Below are 17,161 nucleotides of genomic sequence, written 5' to 3' on the forward strand. Positions count from 1 at the left end.
TCTTGCTTAATCATAACAGCAATGGTTCCTTGGTAACTAGGTAACATAGCAGAAGATGACAATGATGGTAAGTCTAGACACCTCCTAACACAGTGGTATACTTTTAACTACCATTGGTAGTTTTTACCGCGGGCCGCGATCGCAGCTGCAATAAAGCACCCATGGTTGCCCATTTTGTCAAAATGGCCCGGTCTTCTTTTTTCGCCATTTCATGTTAGAAAGGTCATTCTTGAGATTTACTCTGCGCAAAAAAACAGGTTTGGTCCCTTTGTTTGTTTTGTCTTTGGCAGGATTCATGAGTGAAGCCCGCCTCTGGCTCCAGCATGTCTGGCAGGGGCAGGAAGTGAGGGAGGTGCCCGAAACTCCCTGTGCTTAATCCCCTTGGTTACAGAAATGCACCCAAAAGGTGATTAGCCGGCTGGCTGTCCGGCAAGGACAGCCACTCTGCTGTGTGATTGACAGGTAGGCTGGAATGGATCTATGTGATCACTGCGCCGCCCATAACTGCGATGGCTGAAATGTCGACGCCAGTTACGGCGCGGCGCAGTGATCATATAGATCACTGTGCCCGCTTCCCGGCCTGCTTTCCCCTTCACAACCCCCACCCCCAACTTACCTTTTACAGCAGCCACTTGTGTGTGCCGCCTGCACCCTGCTATCCCTGCGACATCAGCTCCTCCCACTAACGTGGGTTAGAGCTGACGCCACAGGGCGCTTTTCGTTTTTTTTCTTTCGTGTCCCCCCCCGCTTACCAAACTGGTAAGCGCGGGACACCCCCGCAACCCCTTACTCCCGTTACGGCACCCAAGCAGAGCGGGGGACACCCCCGCAACCCCTGCTGTGTTTGGGCGCAGTAAATGTCACCCTCATTTTCTGCACCCCCAAAGTCGCAGTAACTGCGGGGGCGCACAAATGAGGGCGACATTTTTGTATGGGATAAACCTGCATAAAAGGCTAGGCTTTTTGGCTTGGAAGGTAGAGTGGACCACTGGACGAAGGAATCCGAAGAAGAACTTGGAAGAGACGCCCGCTACAATTCCTGGACCATTGGTTTGCCCGGTGAAGCCCTGCTGCTGGGCTGAAGCTCTGGATTCGCCTGGACTAGAGACGCTCTGCAAGGACGACTACTCCCCTTGAGTTGGTGGCAGGGGCGTTGCTAGGGGGGGGCTAAGGGGGCTATAGCCCCTGATCTTTTGGTTGTAGCCCCGGATAGAATCTCAGGAGCTACAGCCAAAAGACTAGCTAGCCCCCAGTCCCAACAGTTCTGACATTATTTTAGCCCCGGGTCTTTTCCAGACCTAGCAACTCCCCTGGTTGGTGGGACCAACCAACTCCGAAAGTGACCTTGTTTGGACATCCTCTCGAAGCTGGCTGTACTTCTGCTGCTGCTGCTGGAACCTAAGTGCCAGGGAGAGTGGATTGCTTTTAAGTCGGACCCGAGTGCCAGGAAGATCCTCCAAACTTTCCTGAAGCAGGACTGACCACCTCAACAGAGTTCTGGACCATAGAAGCAAGGAAGGTCTGAAGTGGTATCCGAGAACCGCAGTGTTGCTATTTGCTGTCAGATGCGAGGAGCTGAAATGCCAAAGTGGCACTGAATTGAAGTTTGCCCTTTGCTGTCGCCAACCGTCCCGTTGTGTTGCAGGAGTCCCCAGAAGTCCTCCCTCATGTCCCCATGACTGAAGCACAGGAACAAAAGGATCTGCAGAGCCACACAGGAACAGAGCCAGCTGGAACCATTTCTTCTAACCAAAAGGTACTGTACAGTCTAGGAGAACGTACCTCTCGTCTTGTAGCTTTACTTGTGCTCAGTTGAGACTTGTCTTGGTTGCTCCTGTAGAGTTGCTTGCATCTTCTACCCCTCACAAGCCTCCCAGCTTGTGGCCCTACATTGATTCTACTTTTTCTACAAAGACTTATAAAACATTGTGTAAGGCTTTTACTTACCAGCAAAAAGTGCTTCAGCTCGCCTAGACTTTTGCCCAATTGATATTGGCTGGCCTGGCTCCGTGAATGACTCTTCTCTCCTCTGATTGTGTGTTGGTACCTTCCTTCGAGGAAAGGGTTAACTTACTTTGCATTGGGAGGTTCAAAAGTACTTACCCGCTTAAGAATATTTGTGTGATCTCTTGTCTTATTCTAAAACCTCTTTACTTTGACACACATCTCAGTATTGATCTAAATGTACCAGTAATATATTAATGCCCACGGTGTCATAGCTATTTAAGTCACATGGGGGTGTAGGAAGTGTCTGTGTGCCATCCCAAATGGGTACTTGCTGATTTAGAGAAACTAAGTGTGTATTTTGAAGTTTATTTGTGTGTTACTATTACATTGCCCTGTCTCAAGAAGGCTTATTCAAACTGACTGTTAAATAAATTAATATTTGTTTAATCAAGAAACCTTGTGTGTAAGAGTTTATTTGGATACTTGTCACTGTGAATCTCTGTGTAACCACCCTACTGCTCACATTGACCCCTCTTGAGATAAGACTGGCTGCTCAGCCACACTACCAACCTGTGTAGTACAGACTTATACCAAAGGCTGGGTTCCTATTGCCAGGAGGTCAAGGTTGTTGTAGTGCACCCATATGGTACTGCACCAAATCTCTTGGCCCTCTTCCTGCTCCCACCTGTGTGGCTAAAAGCCTTGGGGTCATCTTCGACTCCACACTTTCCTTCTCTCCTCACATCTCTGACGTCTCCAAGAAGTCACACTACCAGCTGCACCTCCTCAGATGTAGTCTTCCTTTCCTCTCCTTTCCCCAGAAGCTCACTGTATACAGAGCTCTGGTTTTCTCTAGGCTGGACTACTGCAACAGCCTCTTTCAAAATCTGCCTGCCTCTAACTCTCTGCCCTCTGCAACTCATCCAAAACAGGACTGCGAGACTTGTCCTTGGCCTCAAGCCCACGGATCATATCTCTCCAGGACTGAAATCTCTGCACTGGCTCCCAGTGGCAGCAAGGATTAAGTTCAAAACCCTCTGCATTGTCCACAAGGCCTTCTGGGGCCTGGGACCTCAATGCCTTCAACTCTCTCTTCCTAAATATCTTCCTTCTCATGCTCTTCGCTCATCCGCCTCCAACTCCATCAGGGTCAATCGCTTCTCCAAGCAGCAAGTTGGTGGTACGTCTCTTTCTTCTGCTGGGGCCTCCCTCTGGAACAGCCTCCCTGCCTCTCTGAAACTTGAGGAGAAACATCTCCGGTTCCAGAAGCACCTCAAGACCTTCCTCTTTGCTTCTGATTTCTCTCCTCCTCTCCCCTGCTGATATCTTGGCTGAATTTAAAACTGCACTGGTTACCTGGCTACCCTCTGATCTCGGGCCCAGGTCCCCTCCCGGCCAGTTGCACACCTGCACTGCCCCCCTGGCAATCCTTGGACTCTGGGACTGTTTCTGTATCCCTACAGCCCCTTCTAGCACTCAACACCCGATGTCTGCACTTACCCTTGCACTTGCCACCAGCTGGCTGCTCTTTTACTTATTGTCTTTATTTATTTTACTTTTATCCTATGTACTGCACCAACCCCTAACTTTCCCCCCACACCTCCCCCATCGCCCCTGCACTTGCACAATCTCATTGTCACCTGGCCTAGTAGGATCGTTGTCTCGGTCTTCCCTCTGTTCCCCCTCCCATGCCTCATCGCGCCTTGAAACATTTGTGTATAGGCACATTATAAATGCCATATCATATCATATCTGGCTTAACAGTCTGCCTGGGGGGAAAGAGTGGGGAATTTCGTACTGGTCGTGGCTGCTTGACAAACAAGGATTTTAGGAATCGTGTGCCTGAATAGGAAATCTAAGTCCGAAAGCCCAGGTCTATCTTTTCTTATCAGCTCCTTATTAACTGCTGTTGTCGTGCACGGCCGCTGTCAGAATTCTACAATGGGATATTTCTGGGCCACTTTAAAAGGAAGCACAGTTTTTTCGGGGACCATTAGCTAGAATATGTCTCAGGTCACGTTTATTAACAGGCTGTATAGGTGGGCCCCAACCCAGGGACTTGAAGACCATTGTCATTTTATCCGTTTAAGCAGCGTTCGAGTGGACATCATTCATTAATCTTTTATAAACACACTCAATAGCAGAGACTAGTCTAAACGCAGGACCGGGATTCAAACCTGTGCTAATCTAGATTGTCTTTTTTCCAAGAGAAGTGTGTTGCGCCCTTGAGCCATCCTCTATAAGGGCTTACCTGCATCAGGTTGAGATCAGGGAAGGTAACCAGACCGCTTGCTATGTCAGATATTCTAGGCTACTCATAAATAGACTCTTCTTAGAAGTGACTGTCTGCTGTGAAAGTGCTTAGAAACCAAATGGCATTGGGTCACCTTCATCAAGACCATGAAAACTCTGTCTTCATCGCAGGATCTTACTTTGATGCCGATTTCTCCTTCGAAAAAAGGAGGTCAGATCAGCGCTGAGCATTGTGAATGGTTTGACTCCGACAAGTGGTGTGGATTCGACCAGCGTGGGCTTGGTGCTCAGTGTCACACTGAGCAGCGGCACTCAAGGGCTCTCTGCCTGCCTGGGAAGAAGCTGTGGGCCTGTTATGTTTTTGCATTGCTGAAGCCGTCAGAGCCGCCTTTGCAAACCTCCATTTGGAGCATTGCCCCAATTTTGCTGCTGATGCATGATTTGGAAGGGAATCATACCTCGATATCTGTCTGCGGAGGAATCCGAAATGTACACATAATTGGTTGTTTACACATTTAGGTATCTTCTGATATATCACATTTAAATAGATGTTGCACTCACTGTCCCCTTGGGACAGGGTTGATAAGTAGGGACAGATAAACTGAGGTGTGTGGTGTAAGGTTGCAGAAGGAGGAGACCGACACACGTGACATTGTGGTTTCTATAGACTTATTTATAAGATCAAAATAAAGAGAAAACTTTCCTTTCCTTATATCTATGAAGGGTTTCCCTGCCTTGACTAAAGTGCTAATGGGTCTGTCAGGATGTCCTTGTAACTAAAAAGAGTCCACCGCCCTCTACCAAATGTCTCTTAAACTTATAACTAAACTAAAGGTTGTTACAATGTTCCTGGTCCAGCAGAATTACTCCCTCCTCCTGAACTGAACGGCACAGTTCTGTTTGCAAGTTCCTCACCAGGGGGAATTATTCCCTTCCCCTGGTTTCAATTCTTCAAAAGAAAAGGATTGCTGAGTCTTTAACACTCTGTATCAAACGTTCACGGTTTCTTCCCTCCAGGGGGAATGACTCCCTTCTCCTGGATCACTGATTTGATCCTTGTTAACTCAATCATCATGAGAAGGACTCCCTTCTCCTGATGTCCAGCCCTCTGCGTTTTTCCTAACACAAAGCCTGGGGGGAATGACTCCCTTCCCCTGGACACTCGCGCTTCGCTTGGTTTCAGGATTCCACAATGCCTGGGGAATGACTCCCTTCCCCTGACATTTAGTTTGCCAGTGGGTTTCTCAGCAATACAGTTCATGTACCAGTAGGATCCTCGACCAAGGCTTCCCCAATATGGCCCACTTGGTTCTCTGGTTTGTCAAGTGCTTCCCCGCGGAAGAGGGCTCATCTCTTTCTGCTGCCCTCTGTCATCGTGGGTACCAGACCCGTATCACTCTGTTCTTTAGTTTTGGAAGACCTGGTTCACTCTCCTGCCAGATACTGACACAGCATTTTTTCAAAATCCTGACAGCGAACAGCCGCCTTCTGCACTCCAGCACCTAGTATGCTGTGAGGACTTGATGCCGCGCAGGAGTTTGATTCTGTACGCCGACCTGACAAACCACCCCACCTAAACCATGCGAAGCAACAATACTTATCCTACCTGCATGAATTTGGCATATGCATGATTAGCAATCTGTTTTTTACACTTATACCATTTCAGGTTTTTTTGTCTCTCTTTGTTCCCACTCTCCTGTTCCCTTTTGAATTTACTCCACAGTGAGCTAGAGCGCATACCACGACACACTGAGGGTCAAAAGCAACCGATGTCAGACCGTGTATTAAAAGAATCCCAACTCATTTGGGAATTGCACCAGACTCCTCCTGCCCCTGATGTTCATACAGGGGTGACCCACCATACCTGCCCGAGGAAGGCTTAACCACGTACGCCACACATACTGGTAAGCCGAAACGTGTCCCCATGCCTGGTTCTTTTACTTAAGGTACAGCATTGTTAACTGGTTTCTGATTTCTCTTAAACGTAGGCAGACAATAAGGTCATGTTTATTAACTAATCATGTCAATACCCTCCACCAACCTACAAGGGCAATTTTTAACACACCCTGGCAGTCTCTCTGCAGCAGCAATCAATCTCCTGCAGTATATCCAACTAATCTGGTAACAAACGTTTTAAATGTTCCATAATGAAGGTTTGTTTTTTGTGATCAATGTATATAACCTGAATGTTTTGTTTTCTGTTTTTTCTTTTTCCAATATTTCTATCAAGTTTATGAAAAAAGAATTAAGTTAAAAGAATTTTTAAAAAAACACCTTTTCTTTGTATTAAATTAAGCTTGCACTTTAAGGACTCCTCTTTGGTTTTATGTGACTTTTGAAGCACTTTTGTTCTATTTTCGAAAATAACATCAATGGCAAGAGCAATGGTTGTCATAAGCTTGGGTACCTCCTTGTTTGTTTAAAGATACTGTCAAGAATAACATGACAACTATCCCCCTCCTTGCTGGCTGGCATTTCGGTCCCAGACCATTTTCTTCCCCCTACTTCTCCCAGACTTGGTCTATTCGCCCGGTAAGTACTGTGACATGGAAGATTTCCCCACTTGTTATTTTCATAAAGGGTCTTTTTCCCACACCGGTCCCTACGCGGTTCCCGTTACCTTCGCTTTCCTCCGGGTGCGCGGCCGGTTCTCCCTGGGGTGTTTTGCTCCGTAACCACCCTACAGACATACATGGAAGTAGTAGATAGCTAATTGGGGTTCCTAGTATAAGGTGGTGTGTAGGATGTGGAGTGGGGTTTTTATACTGCATTCTCCCAGGATTCTCTCTATGATCCCCAGGGAGGAGTCTGCCTATATGATCCTCAGGCTGAGTGCCACCCCAAGGGGGACTATCGGGCAGTGGCCTCACCTCCCTAGCCGCATGAGAAGGAGCTCCCCCTCAGGGAGAAGTAACGACAAACTTTGGGATTCGTCACAGTGGTCACTTGTATTAATAATTAAAACAATGCCTCCTTGTCATGAAAGACTGCAACAAATAACACCATGACAACCCTTCCTCTACAGAAGTGACACATTTTGTGTCACTTTTCCATTGGTGTGTGAAACGAGACATGTTTAGCAAGTCTCTGGTCACATTGGACTTCTGGCCCCAAATTCAGCCCAGTGTATTGTTCTACATTGTGTCACATTACTTTACAAAACAAAATCAACAACACATCTCAATATCTTGGACTCACTCTCCGACGAGAGCCCTTTTGCCGTGTATCAAAGTTCATTTAGTCATACAAAACAGGGTGGTCGGTGGGGTGTTGAGCTGCGCAAAAACAGAAACCTGGGTTGTTAACCCAATTGAAGATTATCAATTTGGGTGCAACTACTCACAGCTGCAGCGGTTTGCTCAGCCCCACCTGGAGCAGAGAAAGGGACTGACATTTGGGCAGTGTGCACAGGGATGGTCCCACGGGGTGGCATGGCGGTTGCGCGTCCACAATGGTGCATCTCGAAACATCCATTAATGCTGCTTGGCAACAGGATGTGCTCCCATTCAGTGAAGCATCCCAAAAGCATGGAGCAGAGGAGACAGGACGCAAGAGTACTTGGATTTACTGTGGTTAGTGTTGGTTTGGTTAAAGTCTCTTACCTGACTGTTAGCATCGGTAAGATCTTCCTTCAAGTTCTGCACAGAGCCCTCTAGTTCGCCCACACGATCCATGCAAGCCTGGTATTTCTTCTTGTAGAGGTCTAGACTGCTGTCCAGTGAGTTGTTCTTGCTCTCTGCAGTCACCAGGCGCTCCTCCAGTTCCCATAGCTTTCCCTGCAGCTGATTAAGCTCGGTCTCAAGTCTTTGACGTTCTGCATTATGGCATGATACCTGAAAGATACAAAGCATATGGAAACATAAATTGACTTCAGATGAGCAATTTCCATTGTTTTCATGGACTTAACTTGGTATCAATTATGACCAATCCTGGTCATAATATTGAAAACAGTACACCTAAACCTAGGTTCAGCAAGGCTTTCACATCCCTACCTGAGCAAGCTAACCCCCCACTTATTTTGATTTATTTAGTGTTGTATGGTTGAAATTCAACCTTAAACACCTTACAAACAAATACAATACAAAATTACACGACATTATAACTTAAAATACGTTGGTGAATATTAAAATTACACTTAAAACCGTAGTGACATAAACATTGTAAAATCCAACGTAAAAGACTGACAATCCTGTGATACAATTTGTCTCAAATACAAAACTACATTCATTAATTATTTAATCAATTATTTTTCCACATTGCTATTTTCCATATGGGGTAAGCACAATTAGATAACACTATTTATTGGCCAGAGCACAATTATGACCAAACCGGATTCTCCTTAATTGATTGCATATCATGAACACATTTTCCATATTGCACCTCATAAGCTGATTCAAGGATACTGCACATTGTTAGCAAATGATGACCTGTCTCTATATAACCATGGCACAGGCTACAAATCCTCAAATTATATGCAGTATTACACCATGCTCCGGTTATCGCCAAAGAAGGAAGACAATTGAATGCCCACTTAAAGGCATGGTCTAGTAAAAATTTGTATTGTCCCTATGGGTCGGCCATGTTTTTTTAAGCCTAAGTGGATCGATTTTAGAAAACTTTCCTATGGACCTTACCCGAGTTTTCGTCCATTAAACGCACGCGAAAACAAGCGCCAGGGAGCCGCCATTTTCTGATAATCCTATCTTTTCCCCGATCGCCCTGGCTGACCTGCTTTTGCGGCACTAAATCAATTCCCCCGCCCCTGAGCCTGTCATCAGCAGACTCGTACCGCCCATTTCCCAACGCCAAAGCACGTCTCGTGTCAACATTCGCTGCGCTTCAGCTAATGACGTGTTGCCATGGAAATGGCAGGACGCCTCTTTCCTCAATAAGTATAAACAGACCGTTTCACAACACACAGCAGCACGATTCCATTCCTCTCTCTGTGTTACTTTGAGTATTCTGTGACTCGTTTCAGTGCTCTGGTCAGCTACCTTCGCCACTTGTAGCCCGTGTGAACAGATACCAGTACCACCGCTATAAATTATTTTAGTTTGTTTAACACACAATGGCTACAATAATGCCCTACATGTACGAGCCCGAGTATACCGAGGAGGAACTACTGGAAAGGGAAGCACGCGAAAACGATGGGGATTCGGACGGCAGTTGGCAGGACGAATCAACAGATGAAGAGCTTGGGCCTAGTCGAATGGACGGCGTCTCCACCTGGTGCACATGCAATCAGTGCGAGCTAATGCCAACTGAGGACGAGAACTGCTGCTGCCGAGAAAACTCGGGATGCCTGGCCTACATTTCGGAAGGCGAGCCACGACCGCAATGCATCACCGAGCTGCCAGACTTCAGGGCAGCCTGCCTCACACGGGTCGTGTTGAGAATAATGATGGTGCTTATGCACGAACTTCGCGCAACTGTTCGTCCTCGTAATCCGAGTAATGAGTAAGTATACTCGGCTTGTCATGCCACTCCTATTTCATGTTCTTCTACTATATCCAAAATTACATCTACATATCATTGTAACGCATGTAAGTCGTTCAATAGTGTGCATTGTCTAGATAGCATTTGTCCGTGTAAAATGCCATTAGTTACAAGAATTGTCATTGACAACAAACGTTTATTAAACTTATCTTGGTCATTTAAAAACAGTTTGTTTCATTCCTTTTCACAGGTGGTACAGGCTGGTGGCCTATCGTTCCTTTACATGGTGGCTTCACGGGAGGCTTGGACACCGCGTTCGAAGAGTGATACCCGCCTGTGCCGTTCGTGCCATTAGAGAAACGTTCCCGAGTGACAGCGGTCAGTACATGGGATTTTCTCTCGCTGTGCTGCAACCTGACCTGTATAATCTTTAAAGTCTTGTATTTTTGTGTCATGAAAAAAAGATACAAAATAAAACACCACATATATTTTAACAACGGTTGTCTCGATTTTTTAAATGAATCAAGTGTGTCTCCATTCAAGGATGGACGTCAGACATCTGTGCTCCGAATGGGTGAAGGTCTGGTCGCTGTGAAGCAGGGTGGTCACTATCTATCTAAGCTAACATAACATATTCTCGATAATGCATGCACTAAATAACACTTGTTCAAAGTCTTTCAGTAGGTTATGTCTCTATAAAAGTCACACATATATCTATACTAACAATTACCATTGGATTATACAGGCCTCAGGGTCTTGACCACTATAATACACTGGTTGAAGTGTGGGTCTGTGCTCACAAGAATCTCTGGTATATGGCATTTGTTATTGATAAGCACGATATACTATCATTGATATAAAGGCGATATACTATATATGGATATAAAGGCGGTTCGCGCCAGTGGATGCGCGCTGGCATGGGGGGCTGTCGGGGGCGCAAACGGCCAAGGTGCCAAACTACATGTGCACTTCAAAAGGTGTCCCACGCTGTAGTGTACAATTTAATGTAATTGACACACGTAACACATGTATCATCAACTTATTTGTCGTTTTATTCGGAGGAGCCCCCGAGCGGGCCTTCTCAGCCAAGCCACATCTTCGTGTATGATCCCATCAACATTCTGGAATCATACACGAAGATGTAACCATGGAAACAACACAACATTCTCACATCTCCCCATCTTAACAATACAATACATATTGTATTCAACAAAATTTTCTGTTAACTTTAACTAAAAACACTTGATAAAATATATAATGAACATCACACTGTATCTTAATAACCAATAAAGGATACAATTTCTTCCATGTTTTTCCTTGCGTATACAGCCAGTCTTGAAACATATCACCATGTTGAACTCTTCAATAATATACATAGTCTTGTTTGTAATTCCATACTCTTTTTCTACATTTAGATCCTGACTGAACACTGTCATTTCTTCCTTCAATTGAACCTTCCTGTACCTCCTTCCCTTGCAACTTTTCTTTGACCAATCTTCTGGATTCATCAAACCCATTCTTGAAATCTTCAACTTCAACTAAACCATCTTCTCCATATCTCATCACTTCCTTCTCCTTTGCCAAAACAATATCATCACATGACCATTTCCTGCCATCTTCTAGTATCACGGACTTTGTTGAGCACTCCACAACTCTCTGAGGAGCACGAAACTTAGACTCCCATTTCATCACACGTGTTGGTTCCCTCACTCTAACCATATCACCTTTTCTGATTTTACTCTCTTGAACGTTTCTCTGCTTGTCATAATAACTTTTATATTTCTCTTGTTTCCTTTTCACTTTGTCAACAATGTCATCCATGTTAATTTTTTTACTCTCATTGCTCATCATCCAAGCAGGCCTCAACCTATTGGTGAAAAGTCTCCCTCTCATCAAGGTAAATGGCACCTCCTCGGTAATTGAATGTGGTGTGACTTTATATGTAGTGAGAGCTTCCTTAAGCGTCTCCTTCCATGGTAACCCATTTGCACAGGCTAACTGTAATATTCCTTTAATGAAGCGATTCATTCTTTCTACCAGCCCATTACTCATTGGGTGGTATAATGCTGTAGTATTGTGTTTAATGGATCTGTCCTTTAAAAATCCTTGAACCTCTGACGACGAACTGGGCTCCATTATCTGACACAATTTCTTGCGGGTCTCCTTCTCTACTAAAAATCTCATCCAAGAACTTCACTACTTTAACAGCTGACACTGACTCCTCTGCTATGCCACATTCCACCCATTTGGATGTATAATCAACCAACACCATTAGATAGATCTTCTGACACTCCAAAGATTCATATGGACCAGCTATATCAATAGCCAATTTAGTCCAAACGGTAACAGGAATGTCCACAGGTTGCAATGGAGTCACTCGTATAGATTTGCTTTTGTCGCTTACAGCACAAGCAGTACAATTTTTAACCAGGGTTTCCATATCACTCCACATGTTGGGCCACCAGTAAGCCTCTCTTACTCTTCTTTTCGTCAACATTCTACCCACATGGCCCTCATGCGCAATCTCCATGATCCTCTTCCTTAAAACTGTCGGTGGTATTATACGATCTCCTCTATACACACATACCTCATCGCTGGACAATTCATCCTTAAATCTTTCCCAGTACCTCAACTTGTCATCAGTTTCTCTCCAAACAGCTTCAATAGCCTTCCTCAACATCTCTTGTTCAATGTCATTGTCTGTTGCTTCTATCCAATCTTTTTTTGAAAAACTAGGATACACTTGAGCTACAATACAATCCATGCTCTGTTCCTCTCTGAACACTTGTTCATCCTCACTGTTATTTACATCATCTTCACATGGCAATCTAGAGAAACAATCCGCAAACAACATTGTTTCTTCCCGGAGTGTACTTTATGGTCACATTGAATTGCATAATAATCAAAGTCCATCTTCTTATGCGTGGAGACATCATGTGGGAATTTTTCGAGTTCAATACATGAACCAGAGGCTTATGATCTGTTCTTACATCTACAGGAATTCCCCAAATAAGACTCTTGAAATGTTCCAATATCCACTTCACTCCAAGTGCTTCTTTTTCTATTGTTGAATAACTTCGCTCAGCACCTCTTAATGTCCTTGATGCAAACGCTATGGGAACAACTTCTCCATTTTGAACTTGTTCTAAAATACCACCTAAGCCTACATTGCTTGCATCAACTGCTATCCTTGTTCTGGCACTCGAGTCAAACATTTTCAAAGCTGGTGCTTTATTAATCATAGTCTTTATCTTTCCAAACTCCTTTTTACATTCTTCTGACCAAACATATTTCATTCCTTTGCACATTAACTTCCTCATGCTTTCAGTGTTATCAGAGTAGTGATCAATAAATTTGGAATAATATTCTGTGAGACCCAAGAAACTCCTCAACTGGTCTTTGTTATTTGGTTCTGCAATTTTAAGAATGGTGTCTACCAAAGATTCTTTAGGCATGATGCCCTTATCATTTATCCGATGACCCAAATATGTCACTTCATTTCTTTTTACTTTACACTTTTCAATTTTGAGTGTCATTCCCTTCTGCTGTAACGCTTGCAGAACAGCTAACAATTTTGCATCATGCTCCTCTTGAGAATTCCCTGCCACCAAAATATCGTCCTGGAAATAATACACTCCTTGTAGACCTTCAAAAAGATGATGCATTAACCTCTGAAACACTGCAGCAGCCGAAGCTAACCCAAACGGCATTCTCTTGTACCTAAAAGCTCCCAACGGCGTCACAAAAGATGTGAAATGTCTCGATCCTTCTTCAAGTACCACCTGATGGTAGGCCGACGACAAATCCAAAGTCGTGAAAAATTTCGCCGGACTCATGGTGGATAACATCTCTCCAATATTCGGTAAGGGATGTCGATCTATCCATATGTTGGCATTTAAATCTCTTAAATCGACACACATCCTGATAGATACATCTGTTTTTTTAACCAATACAATAGGCGATAACCACTCCGAACTTTCAATTGGTTCAATTACATCTTGCTTGCATAGTTTCTCCAACTCAGCCTTTAATGCATCCCTGGTGCCGATGGGTATACTTCTCACTTTATGTACAACTGGTGTCACACCTCGTTTGAGAATGATGCGATGCTCAAATCCTTTAAGCAAACCAATCTTGTCATTGAAAACATTTGGAAAAGTTCTTGCCAAACTCTCAGCATTGTCACACACATTCTCAGAAATGCACAGGATGGGTACACTTTCTCCTGGATAAATTTTGATATTCAATGCAGCTTGCTCCCACCATCCTACTATTGAAAAACCATCCTCCGCCACATACAATCTGCAGTATGTCTCGCGTCCTCCAAATTTCAATTTCACCCACACACAACCTATAATATTGATAGGTGTCTTTCCATAACCTGTTGCTCTGGTGTTTGTCATCTGTAAATCTTCCATCTTCTTCTTTAAAACATTGACATAAGTCTGTACATCAACCATAGTATAAGGGGAACCTGTATCCACCATCACTTGTAAAGTTAAACCATCAATATCCATAGGAACCCAAGATCCTACTCCGTCATCTCTTGGTGTGACAGTAAGTATCTGGACTCTATCTTCTGCCCGATCCGTTATTGCTACCAAATTACCGGGACCAACACTCTCCTCGACAGCTCTCACGCCCATAGTAGTTGCACTTCTGCTTCTATAAAATCGACCAGTATTCCTACCAAATCTGCCATTAAATCTGCTTCTTCCTCTGTTGGTGCGACACATTTTTCCAAAATGTCCAGTATGTCCACACCTAAAACACTCTGCTGAGAATGCTGGACACTCCTTTTCCATGTTTTCGTGCTTACTCCATCCACAATATGTACACTTATTACTTTGCTTGAATGCACCTCCTCCATCTTGTCTGTATACACCAGATGCATCTGACCTGATCATTCTCTTGACCATGGCAATCAGTTTTTCTTCTTGGTTGTTTTGCTGTTCATCATCTATCTCTTGGACTGACTTAATTCCAGTGAACTCTGGTTTACTTTGAACCTCTCTCATACATTTTTCGCCCATTTCCATTGACCTGGCTATCTCCACAGTCTTCTCTAATGTGGGATTCTTCGCCTGCCATAGTCGTTGCTGAATGCGCAGGTCAGCCACATGCAACACTATCTGATCCCTCGAATATTCATCCGTGACCCCTGTGAATGCACATGTGGCCATTAGTCCTCTCAATGCAGCTAAATATGAATCAATACTTTCCTCTTTGCCCTGTTTTCTTGTGAAAAATCTGTATCTTTCCAATACAATGTTGGACTTATTACCAAAATGTTTGTTCAATTTAGCAACTGCTATATCATACTTTCTTGACCCACTAGACGCTTCACCCCATGTTTCTTCATCCTGTTCTAAATCGGGTAATGATCTAAATATCCTCAAAGCTTCTGTACCAATGCAGTGTAACAAAGTTGCTCCTTCTGATCATCATTGAATTTTGCTCCTCCAATTGCTCTCAAATAAACATGAAAATTGTCCTGCCACTGCTCCCAAGGGCATGTTGGATTTCCAGGAGCCGACAAGAATTTTATAGGAGCAGCCGTGTTCTGCATTGCTAAAGCTTGATGATGATTAGTATGTAATGTCCTACTCATATGTAGTATTCTCCAGTAGTTCGTTTCTATACTTCTTTGTTTATCAGTATTTGCTCTTCTTAACAGTTTTTTTTTTTTTTTATCACCCCAAGCTCCTGGCTTCCGGCAAAAAAAAAAAAATCAAACAAATGTCAGTAATGCCGTGCAACACTATAAGCGTTAGTTTATTCCCCGGTTGTTTATCTCCTTCCATACATTGTAGCTGTACCAGAACAGCTGATCGCCGTACGCGATCGTACGAAAACAAACTTTGTTGCATCCAAGATGGCGGCACGCAACTCACGCACGAAGGTCCTTTACTCTAACCTCCAACGACGGTTGATCCACACTCTCTCGCGCTGCCCTCGTTAGCCCTAGCCAGGTTATTCCCTGATTTCCTAATTCCCTTTCTTCAATATTATTGCTCCGTGATGCCGCTCACCCGTTCCTTGTCATAAATGTATCCTCCGGCACAGCAGCTCACACTTCACCGACCCTTACGCCGTATAACACTTCACTTTCCCTCTTTCTCCTGTCCGGGGGCTCCCTCCACTGAGCAGCATCCTCGTCGCCAATTGTAGTGTACAATTTAATGTAATTGACACACGTAACACATGTATCATCAACTTATTTGTCGTTTTATTCGGAGGAGCCCCCGAGCGGGCCTTCTCAGCCAAGCCACATCTTCGTGTATGATCCCATCAACATTCTGGAATCATACACGAAGATGTAACCATAGAAACAACACAACATTCTCACACACGCCCAGGGGCCATCGGTCACATGGCCTCCTCAGACCCTGTGTCTCCAGGCAGGCTTCCCCTTGAAGCAGGCCGCCCCCCTGCAATCCACTTAAGTGTGTCTCCATTCAGCAGCCTTCCTGTGCCTTATCTGCACGCCTCAGGCCCATCCATCCCACCCCCCTGTATCAAAGGCGGTTTGCGCCGGTGGATGCCCGCTGGCATGGGGGGCTGTCAGGGGCGCAAACGGCCAAGGTGCCAAACTACATGTGCACTTCAAAAGGTGTCCCACGCCAAGGGGCCATCGGTCACATGGCCTCCTCAGACCCCGTGTCTCCAGCCAGGCCTTCCCTTGAAGCAGGCCGCCCCCCTGCAATCCACATAAGTGTGTCTCCATTCAGCAGCCTTCCTGTGCCTTATCTGCACGCCCCAGGCCCATCCATCCCACCCCCTGTATCAAAGGCGGTTCGCACCGGTGGATGCCCGCTGGCATGGGGGGCTGTCAGGGGGGCAAACGGCCAAGGTGCCAAACTACATGTGCACTTCAAAAGGTGTCCCACGCCCAGGGGCCATCGGTCACATGACCTCCTCAGACCCCGTGTCTCCAGCCAGGCCTCCCCTTGAAGCAGGCCGCCCCCCTAAGACCACGACATACATACGTCATTCATTCACAAACACACCCCTGTTTCTAATACTTTATAAACCACTTGATATGTCTCATGAGAACATCTTTGTGCTTTGCAAGTCAACTCCTGAACGTGTTACCTGGCAACCACTGAGATCTACGCTAATCTGCTCGTCGTCGTGCTATCCGTGAACTTCTGTGACCGCTTAGAGCAAACCCATCAGTGTGCTACCCTTGGCCACCCACCTATTCTCCTGCAACATACTGCTCTGCTTGCTGAATCCAACTGTTTGTTGGTCAAGGTAAGGTCATGCATCCTAGTCATATTTCGCAGATTTTTAAATTTCTATCTATTTACGAGTTGAGTACACAACAGTGCTAGGTTCATTGGTCTCATTGCTATTGACTTTCCATTGCTATGCTATCAATAGATCTATTTATTTTCATCTGTGTCTATTGTCATCGAATTGCACCCTTCGGGGGTCCAGTCTATAATGTAAGCATGTTTCCTTCTCGTGCAATACAGAACATCCAAGGGATGAGTTACATGTTCAGTTTTTAGTCACATCA

The 17,161-nt window shown here is 45.0% G+C and overlaps 1 protein-coding gene across 2 annotated transcripts in view; it reads right to left on the reverse strand.

Annotated features, from left to right (window-relative positions):
• PMFBP1 (polyamine modulated factor 1 binding protein 1) overlaps positions 1 to 17,161 on the reverse strand; it is a 1,360,893-nt gene that overhangs the window by 527,992 nt on the left and 815,740 nt on the right. For both annotated transcript variants that reach the window (XM_069635509.1, XM_069635508.1), the window contains one exon: positions 7,803 to 8,033. In XM_069635509.1, coding sequence (XP_069491610.1) covers positions 7,803 to 8,033 — 231 coding nt within the window. The remainder of the gene's footprint in view (positions 1 to 7,802; positions 8,034 to 17,161) is intronic.

The sequence above is a fragment of the Ambystoma mexicanum genome, chromosome 1q (genome assembly GCF_040938575.1).
Source record: "Ambystoma mexicanum isolate Mex_15411 chromosome 1q, UKY_AmexF1_1, whole genome shotgun sequence".
Classification (NCBI taxonomy): Eukaryota; Metazoa; Chordata; class Amphibia; order Caudata; family Ambystomatidae; genus Ambystoma; species Ambystoma mexicanum.